The 10,185-nt window shown below is 52.4% G+C and overlaps 1 protein-coding gene across 1 annotated transcript; it reads right to left on the reverse strand.

The window, feature by feature from the left end:
• Positions 1 to 769: 769 nt before the first annotated feature.
• Positions 770 to 3,865, reverse strand: SLITRK5 (SLIT and NTRK like family member 5). Its single transcript, XM_056861972.1, has one exon. It carries the CDS (start codon positions 3,861 to 3,863, stop codon positions 972 to 974), a length of 2,892 nt encoding a protein of 963 aa, XP_056717950.1. The 5' UTR covers positions 3,864 to 3,865; the 3' UTR covers positions 770 to 971.
• Between the last annotated feature and the right edge of the window lie 6,320 nt (positions 3,866 to 10,185).

Consider the following 10,185-nt stretch of genomic DNA (forward strand, 5'->3'; position numbering starts at 1 on the left):
CCAAGAATACCCTTCCGACATACATGTTTTCCAACATCCATTTCTCACCGTGTCACACTTTACATTTGGCTTCTTACCTTAAAAATGTAATGTGTGAAGAGACCCTATTAAATGTTCCAACGGGAAGTTGAACCATGTGCAAACAGTAAGCATTCGGGACGACTGGACCCTCAAATAATGAAAGAAATGCTACCGCATATATAAAAATAGGTGCTACAATAAAATATTTTTTGTATATATTTCATCAATAAGTTATTTTTACTAACCAGTTATGGATCATATATCTCTGAACTCTTTTATTGATCTGATCACTTCTACGGTGATCTTTTTTAAAGATTGCAATACTGTTTTTAATTCAAAAGTCCAGAAACATACAAATACATCCTTTTTTTCTCTCTTAAAAAAGGGAGGGAGGAAAGAAGAAAACAACATTGTATTAAAGTCAGGGTGTGCTAACCTTATCCAAAATTTAAAAAAAAGCTCCAATCAGACCCATCCATGGCTATAAGAGGGAATCCAACGCCCTGTACTTCTCAAAGAAAAACCAGAAACATCACCAGTGTGTATCTGACAAAAACTAAAAGGCAAACATGATTTTCTATGACCTCTTTGACATCCAGCCACGCAAGACCCATTTCTTAACACACCCCATGCCTCTCTTAACACAACATTTGCCACAGAAAAGAGCGAAAGAACAAATTCTGCACCCAGTTCACCCAGCAAATTGGTTCTTAGCAGCTGTAAAAAAAAGAAAGAGAGAGAGAGAACGAGAACGAGAACTATGGAATCAGCACACCCTTTCAATAGCTTTTCCCGAAGCTGGAAATTCCTGTGCCAAGGCACTTCACCTTCCAACAAAATGAAGCCAGCAGGTGGAGGGAAGGAGAGGGGGGATGTGAAGGGGAGAAGATAAACATTGTGTTTTCCTTGTGTGTGGTTGTTAAATACAAATGCTCTAAGGGAGAGAGGTCTCAGAACTGACTGAATGTGGTCTGTTTTTCCAACACTTCGAGGTAGTCCGGCTCTGCATTTAGTTTTGCTTTTAGCTCCAGGTATTCGTTCCTGTTTGGCTCTACATAAACAGTACTTGGGGGGGTATAGAGCACTGTCTCCCGGATCCTGCTGTCCCCTGGGCTGGGATGCAAGTAGGGGTGTGGGGGGCGCCTAAGGTCATAATTAGGGGAGTAAGTGTAGGCGGTTGGGGGGAACTTAGGATACTCAGGGAGGTTACTGCCCCCCAAGGTGGAAGAAGGACGTTTATCGGGCTCCAAAATGCCCCTGTAAAAACGGTCAGCATCCTGCACAGGGGATAACAATTCGTCCCGAGGCTCAATGGTGCTCACACTGTACGTTGGGCTCCGAAGGGGCTCCTCTTGACCCCCAGGAGCTGCCGGGGGCTGCCCCAAGGCCTGCGAGGGTGGTGGGGGTTGGGGTTGGAGGTGATGATTGCTGTAGGTCACCTTGAGCTCATGGAGGTCTTTGTAATCCTCGCCCGTGTTGCCCTCCCTGGAGCGATAGATGGGGTTCTTGCACATGTGGCCTAAGGGGTGAGGGATGTACTCGTAGACGTGTCCTGCAGGGGTTTTCACCTTGGGCAAAGCCGGACCGCCTCCTCCTCCACGGTGAAGATGCTGCGGATGTTGCTGGTGATGGGCGTGGGCGTGAGAATGGGGGGCTCCCCCTCCCGTGTACACGCTGTACTGCATGTTGAAGGAGCTCACATCCGAGTTGTTGCCACTGGCGTGGTCCCCTCCCTGGACCTTCTTCCTGCGTTTCATGACCAACACAAAGAGACCTGCGGCCACAAACACAGACATAATGAAGACCAGCAGCAGGCTAAGGATCAGCACCGACAAAGGCACCGTGGAAGAAGAGGAGGAGGAGGAAGAACCACCAGAAGGTAATGCTGCATCGTCCTCCTCCGAGGTGCTATTGGATTGCCCAGAGTTGGAGAAAGGGGTGGTCCTGGCTGGTCCCTGCATGGATGATGGAGTGGGCGTGGAAACAATGATGTCAGAGTAGTCCGGGCACAGCAGCTCTGCTTTGATGCTCCTCATGTCATGCTGGGCAAATTTCTTAGGGGACTCACAGATTACCTGGTCCACAAGGACACCTGTGTTGAGTTGCTCGAGCCACAGCTTCATGCCCACCACATCGCATGTACAATCCCATGGGTTCTCATGGAGATCAATCTGCAGCAAGGATTTCAGCTGGTCGAGCACCCCGCTCACAGGCAGGTAGGAGAAATGGTTGCTCCTCAGGCTCAACCTGTAGAGAGTCAAGCCAGAAAAAACGCCCCCAGGTAAAGATCTCAGCAAGTTGTTGTTGAGGAACAGGAGCTGCAAACTGGGCACAGAATCAAAAGTACCTGCCTCAATTTCCCGGATCACGTTATACTGCAGGAAGAGGTACTGCAGACTTTGAAGCCCATAGAACAGCTCTGGGGTCAGCCTCTCGATCCGGTTCCCATTCAAGTAAAGCCTTCGTAGGTTAGTTAGATCCCCAAAGGCCCGGTCCTGAATGGACGAAATCCGGTTGTTGCCCAGGTGGAGCAAATCCAATCCAGTAGCATCCAGGAAATCTGAACGGTGCACCTGCATGATGTAGTTCTCTGTCAAATACATCTTCTTGGGGTTGTAGGGTTTGGGCTGCAGCTCCGAGATGTTCTCGATCTTCCTCTCCTGGCAGTTGACGTTTAGGCCCAAATCGGAGATCTGGAGGTTGCAAGTGCAAGCCGTAGGGCACTCCAAAGGCACCGGAGATTTGGTCTGGTAGGCGATGCTGGGCCCATAGTTACTGTATCCCAGGTCCTTGGAGGGCAGGCGAGAGGTGGGGCGGACCCTGGACTTGTTGGGCTGGCGGGTCCCCTTGGGGGGCTTCAAATGCGATTTGTAAACAGCCGAGGAAGACGTGGCTACAGAGTTCACCGAGGCCGGAGTGGTGTGGAAATACCCTGTGGTGCTCAGCGGGGTCTGCGGTGGCATCTCGTAATCCGAGATGAGTCTCCTCGGGCAAAGCTCCTGCTTGGAGACCTCGTCCAAGTCCCTCCCATGCAAGCGGAAAGGAGTCTCGCAGACCACGTCCCCCACCAGGGCTGAATAGGAGATGCTGTCCAGCCAATCCTTCAGGGCAATCAGCTCACAGGAGCAATTCCAGGGGTTCTCCTCCAGCTGCAGCTCCACCACCTTATCCATATGCTGCAGGAGGCCCAAATAGGGGAGCAGCTTCAGCCGGTTGCCCCTTAAATCGAGGTGAGTCAAGGGCACAAAGCGGAAGAGGTTGTTGGGCAGTGAGGAGAGGAGGTTGTCGTTCAGGATCAGCACCTGCAGCAGATGCAGCTTGCCGAAGGCATTGGGCTCGATGGCGCTGATGTAATTGTAGTCGACCTGGAGATACTCCAAGCTCTCCAGCCCTGCAAAAGTATCATCCCGCAATACCTCCAGCTTGTTGTTGTTCAAGTGGAGCCTCCTCAAGCCCCTCAGCCCGAGGAAGGCCCCCGTCTCGATGTCCTGGATGTCGTTGCTGCCGAGATGCAAAATTGACGCCCCGCTGTAATTAACAAACTGGTTCGGGTAGAGCCTGTTGAGCAAATTCCCAGACAGGAGGAGGTGGTAGACGGGGAATCTGGGAGGGCTGATCTCGAAAAGGCTGATGATCCCGCGGTTCTCGCAGCTGACTGTCAAGATGCCGTCCTTCTCCTCGCAAGGACACCCGTTGTCACAGATCTCCCCATAATACTCGATGCTCTCAGCCCACGCCAGGACCAGAGATGTTAAAGCAAAAGCTATGGTCTGCACCATCCAGATATGCATTTTCCTGTTGAGGTCCTGCTCCAAAGTCACTGTAGAGCAGCAAGCATACATGTTATCTCCTGCAGAGGAAGAAGAAGAAAAAACAAACACCAGTGAGACAGAAGGGCAGGGACCCATGCATGACAAAGTTGGAGAGGTTTAAAAAAAAAATGAGGAAGAGGCACATTATGATTGCCGAGTTTCAAATTCCTAAATAACACCCAAGGGATTGCTATTAAATATTGTTAAAATAATCGCAGCATTGCTAAATTCCTAAAGGTAAGGTCATGACGGACATGCATTCTGTTCCTATTTCAATCTCTCTTGCTTTTATTTTTACAATCTGCTGCTCCCCCCCCCCACACACACAGAGAGAGAGATCCTGTCCATAAATATACATAAAATGGCTGTCAGTTTAGTTACTCGGTTCTAATTTCAGAGAGCAGAAGCACCATTTAACGAGATTTTCAACCTCACCTATTGCTTGTTCAACCCCAAACCCCCCTTCTGTTTCAGAACCTCAGGAATGAACAGCGACCAACCGGCAAAGAAGGTATTCCCCCATTTTTGCCTAGGCATGCTGCTTTCTTGATGCCCCCCCCCAACGCACACACTATCTTGTTGTTGTTCTTTAAACAGCTGCATGAAATAAAACCTCAGAGGTCTATAGGACTGATGGCATGATGGCAGTATTATTATTATTTTAATCGGAAAAGGATGTTTCCAGAATGCCCGATTCCCTGAAACAAGCTCTATTAGCCTGTGCAAAAACAAGAAGAATAAAAGCATACCATTTCTTAATTAAAGGGAGGGGGGTGTTCTATCAGAAGTGATGGAATTCTCCAACAGAGTAATTTAATATACGCCCCCTCGTCATCTTGCGAGCTTCGAAACAAATAAATAAATAAGCCACAGCGCTAGCCGCGGCCGGAATATTTATGAATTTTTATTACAGGCAGATTTCCCCCCCCCCTTAAAGAAGTCATCATGGCTTGCCGTGATTGATCCGCGGGCGAAAAGGAGAGGTTTTCGTAGAGCAGCTGGCCGAAGATGGGCGAGGGGGGACGCGGGCATGCACAGAGGTCCCCAGCAGGGCGGAAAAGAGCCTCCCCCTTGAGCCGTCTCGCCCCGAATTGGGCAGCTGCGCCGGACTTGAGGATTGTCCCCATGGCCTTGGTGATTCTTCCCCATGCTTTGTGTTTTTTTAAAAAAAAAGCGAGAGAGAATAACTCGCCTAATTGCAATGGAGCGAGCGAAGTGGGTCTCCCAGAGGCGGCTCAACCCCCATTCCAGAAGCGGCGGGGTTGCCGTTTCTCAGCTGCCATGGTGGCTGTCAGCACCCTCCCGGGTTTCCGAGGAGAAGGCATCCGAGACAGGTGGATGGGGAAATACCCCCCTAGCAAACACTCACACAGACACACAGGCACGCAGAGCCTCCTTCTGACCCACACCTGGAATCGAGTCTCCGAGACTGCATCCAGAACAGAAAACACGATCGCATCCCCCCCCTGCCCAATTTCCTCTTTTCTGGCTCTCCACCGAGATCCCCTGAACTGGTCCGAATGGGATCCTGAACATGGAAGGCATCAGGGAGAGGGCGAAGGTATAAACGAATCGCCTAGCCTTTTTTTTGGGGGGGGGGGTCTTATGTGCTCGTGTTTTAAATACAAGAGGAAGCTTTGCAAAGCTGTTCAGGAGTCCAGGAGCTTTCAGGAGGGGGGTCACAGAACACCCCCCCCCCAACGCCACCGTCCAATTGCTGGGCACAGATCGCCAAGCGTCTCGTCTGGGTTCAAGCCTTCTGCCCCAGAAGGGAAGCAGGGTAGGGTGGAAGTCCTTGGCGCGCCGGCTCAACAGTCCAGGGCGAACAGAAAGCCAAAAAAAGGCATATTCCTCTCTGGAGCGCACTCTCACTCTCTCTCTCACTGCATCAAGCAATGAATGGTGGTGGTGGGGGGGGGATTTGCTTCTACCAAGCAATGAATGGTGGTGGTGGGGGGGGGGATTTGCTTCTACCAACTCCCAGCTCCGCCAGAGCTCTCCGTCCACAAACCGGCGGCGTTCTGCATTCCTGATTTAAAACCCTTCTCTTTCTCTCTCTCCCCCCCCCATTTCTTCTTTTATTATTATTTTCTCCGTACGTACCCAGCTTTTTTTTATTCCCAAGGATAAGTGGCATCAGCCCACGGTTATTGGCATGCTCTTCTCTCTCTCTCTCCCCCCCCCATCTCCCAAGGAAGAAAGGGGGGGCAGGATTCGGCGGTGGCAAAGAGGGAGGGGGGGGAAATAAAGTTGAATGTGGCAAAGAGGGCATCGCCCGGGGATCTGGCTGGCCAAGGGAAAGCCAAAAAGGTGCAGCTCTCGGAATGGGTTTTTTTTAAAAAAAGGGGGGGATGCTTTTTTTTTTTAATTCAATGCCAATTTCTCTCCCCCCCCAAAAAAAAAAAAAACAACCGAGTTCCACCCCTAAGATTACCGCACTGAAGCAACCGCGATGGTGGGGATCGTGGGGGGGGGGAGCCAAGAGCAACAAGGGGACACGGATCGACCCCCCCCACCACCCATCCCCGCCGCCACTTACCGCGGCCGAAACCTCCCGGGCGCGAGCATCCTTGGCAGCCGCGGAGGCTGGCCCGGCGGGGCTGGGTGTTGCAAGCCGCCCAGGCGGAGGGGCGCGGAGGGAAGGCGGCGGCGGCGGCGGCGGCGGCGGCGGCGGCGGGGAATGCAGCTGGGGGAAGGCTGGCCCGGCGGAGCGCGGCCCCCGCGCGCGCCCCCGCGTTCACGCGCGCCCCCCACCCCCCCACCCGAGCGCGCGGCGGGGCCAGGGGCTCCCTCCTCCGCCTCGCCTCCCCAGCAGCGGAGAGCGAACTGCGGAAGGGGGGGGGAGGAGAGGGAGGGAGGGGCGATCCGGGGGAGGGGGAGGGCATGGGGAGGGGAGGGGGAGGAGGGGGGCTTGTGGGGGGGGTTCAGGGCTCCATCGGGGGTGTCGATCCGGAGCGGCTCGAGTGGAGACCCGGTATGGCGCGGAGAGGGGGGGGGATTTGGGGAGGGGGTCGCGTGCATGGCGGGGGGGGGGCGTCCAAGGCTCCATCGGGGGTGTCGATCCGGAGCGGCTCGAGTGGAGACCCGGTATGGCGCGATGGGGGGGGGATTTGGGGAGGGGGGTCCAAGGCTCCATCTGGGGCGTCGATCCGGAGCAGGGCCGGGTGGGTGAGGGATCCGGAACGGGGGGGGGAGAGAGCTTTCATTAATGCAGAAAGGGAGGTGGGGTGGGGGGAGACGGTTTGGAGGAGGGGGGGCAGGGCGTGCGGGGCGGCCCGGGGAAGATCTGGGTCAAGAGGAGGCCAAAGGGTGGGGGGGAGTGGGGAGAGGGCGCGAGGAGGGGGCGGAGGCCAAATGGGGGGGGGACACGGGGGAGGCGAGGGGGGATCGGGGAAGCCGGCGAGGAAGGAGCGCAGGAGGAGGAGGAGGGGGGGGGAGAGAGAGGTGGTGATGCGCAACGGGGACGGGGGGCCACTCGGCGAAGTCCCTGCATCCCCGAGCCCGCCGCGCCCCGCCCGCCACTCACCCTGCCCGTCGGAGAGGTCGGCTTGCTCCCCGCGCCCAGGATCCCCCCCCTCCCCGCCTTCAAGCCGCCGCTTCTTCTTCTTCTCCTCCTCCTCCTCCTCCTCCTCGCAGCGCGCTCCGAGCACGGTGGGGCTGGCGAGCGGGGCGCGGGGACGGCGACCCCGGCGATCCTCGGCGACCCCTGCCCCGCCGTCCAGCCCCCTGCGGGCGGCGAGGCCGGCCCGCCCTGCGAGGCATGCCGTCCTCGGGTGGGGGGTGGGGGGCTTCGCCTTAGCCGCCCTGCCCGCCTCTCCGAGCCCTTCGGAGCATCTCGTCCCCCCGGGGAGGGTCTTCGGAAGGGGGGGGAGCGGAGAGCGGCTCGGCCGGGCCGATCCCCCCCGGCGGCGCTCCCCTCCGGCGGGGGAGGGAGGGAGGGAGGGAGGGGAGAGGGTTTTACCCCCCCCCAGCAGCCTCCCCCCCCCCTCCGAAGTCCGGACGGAGCCGCCGCGCTGGCGGAGCTGCCGCCGAGCTGCGGGAGCGGAGGGGCAGGACGGGTCGGGGCGCAGTGCGGCTCCGCGGCCGACAGGTGGCGCTGCGAGGCCCCGGATTGGCATTCTGCGGGGAAGCGGGGGGGGGGGGGAAAGCGCTTTTTATTTCACCGCACTACGGGGGTTGTGTGTGGCCATTTATTCATGGAAGGTTTGGCATTGGATTTGCCACTCTTTCGATGCTCTTTCCCCCCATCCATATTCTCAAAACTCAACAATAAGCCGCCATGCAGAGTTTTGTTATAACTAGGGGGAGGTTACCGCACTTGTATTCCCGGCGATGTATGAAGAGTTTGGAAACGTAATGAGTTTGAAAGGTCATGTTAATTGATTGTATCGAATGTATGAAAAAACAATTTAAAAAATTTATAAGGGGAAAAAAAGAGTTTGAAAACGTTATAAAAAAATACTGTTCGCACTTTCTAAGTATTCCCGCCGATGTATACGAGGACGGCCAACTTCGCAGAATTCCTACATGGAAATGATATGGGAGAATTCAAAAAGAACCTGGGCAAAGGGCATCACATATTGGGATAAACTGGCAAAAATGGATTTTACTTTTTTAGTTAGTGAGTTATAGAAACAAGTTTATTTACTTTTCTATTATTACTATTAGGAGCCCCATTTCGCGAAGTGTTAAGCTGCAGTACTGCGGTCAAAAGCTCTGCTCACGACCTGAGTTCGATCCCGACGGAAGTCGGTTTCAGGTATCTGGCTCAAGGTTGACTCAGCCTTCCATCCTTCCAGGGTCGGTCAAATGAGGACCCAGCTTGCTGGGGGTAAAGGGAAGATGACTGGGGAAGGCACTGGCAAACCACCCCATAAACAAAGTCTGCCTAGGAAACGTCGGGATGTGACGTCACCCCATGGGTCAGGAATGACCCGATGCTTGCACAGGGGACCTTTACCTTTATTATTACTATTAACAACTTTTAAAACTGTTTAGACACTTCTGCGGAAGTCAGGAAATGCTGTTCGCACTTTCTATGTATTCCCACCGATGTATATGAGGATGGCCAAATTAACAGAATTCCTACATGGAAATGATATGGAAGAATTAAAAAAAAAACTTGGGCAAAGGCCGTCACATATTAGGATAAACTGGCAAAAATGGATTTTACTATTTTAGTTAGTGAGTTATAGAAACAAGTTTATTTACTTTTCTATTATTACTATTAACAACTTTTAAAACTGTTTAGACACTTCTGCAGAAGTCAGGCGATGGGTCACTTTTTAAGGTGTGTGGAGGGTCAAAAGGGTATTTTTGCTTTGTTGAACTTTATAACTTTGTATAATTATAATTGATACTCTTGTATTTTCTTATTATGTTTTTTGTTATCACTGTATTTGTTTGTTTTGTTTTATATTATAAAAATAAAAAATTACACTAAAAAAAGTTTGAAAATATTATAAAAATACTGTTCACACTTTCTATGTATTCCCCCCAATGTATTAAGAGTTTGAAAACGTTATAAAAAAAAAAAAAATACTGTTCGCACTTTGTTTGGCCCCTTTAGCTGCGAAGGCGTCTTCCAACCATTTATAAGCCGTGGTAATCAAAAACCCTTTTAAAGTGATGTTTTTATAACATTTCCAAACTCTTAATACATCGCTGGGAATACAAAGTGCGGTAACCCCAAGGTATTCCCAGCGATGTATCAAGAGTTTGGAAATGTTATAAAAAGCATCGCTTTAAAAGGGGTTTTGGATGCCACGGCTAAAAAATGGTTGGAAGACGTCTTCGCAGCTAAAGGGTCCAAACAAAGTGCGAACAGTATTTTTTATAACATTTTCAAACTCTTAATACATCGCTGGGAATACCTAGTGCGGTAACAGGCTTTACTTTTGGCCATTTTTGCATGGTAATTAACAGCATGTTCCAGCCTGAAGTGCCCCTCATAGTCAGCCATTTATGCATGGGGGGTTTTTTGCCTTGGATTTGCCCCTCTCAATATGCCCATTTTCCCCACCCACATTCTCAAAACTCAACAATAAGCCCCCATGCAGAGTTTTGAGAATTCAGATGGGGAAAATGTGCATCTAGAGAGCAGCAAATCCAAGGCAAAACCTCCCATGCATTTTGCACGCTGAACCGTCATTCCGGAAGTGACTGCCAAGCTGGCGCATGCCTGCTTCGCATTACTAAAGAGCCCCTTTAACGCAACTTTTAGTGTTTGCCACGAAGAATCCCCCTCAAGGAACCATGCAAAACAACAGAGGCTCGATAGCTATGCACATGCTAATGTCTATGCAAACAGGAACAAAGGAGCAGGTGAGTGGGGGGAGTGGAACTTCTCCTT

This window comes from Euleptes europaea, chromosome 16 (genome assembly GCF_029931775.1).
Source record: "Euleptes europaea isolate rEulEur1 chromosome 16, rEulEur1.hap1, whole genome shotgun sequence".
Lineage (NCBI taxonomy): Eukaryota > Metazoa > Chordata > Lepidosauria > Squamata > Sphaerodactylidae > Euleptes > Euleptes europaea.

Bases quoted from the DNA above. Each gene is read 5' to 3' on its own strand.
- SLITRK5 (XM_056861972.1), bottom strand. From the start codon at position 3,863: ATGTATGCTTGCTGCTCTACAGTGACTTTGGAGCAGGACCTCAACAGG.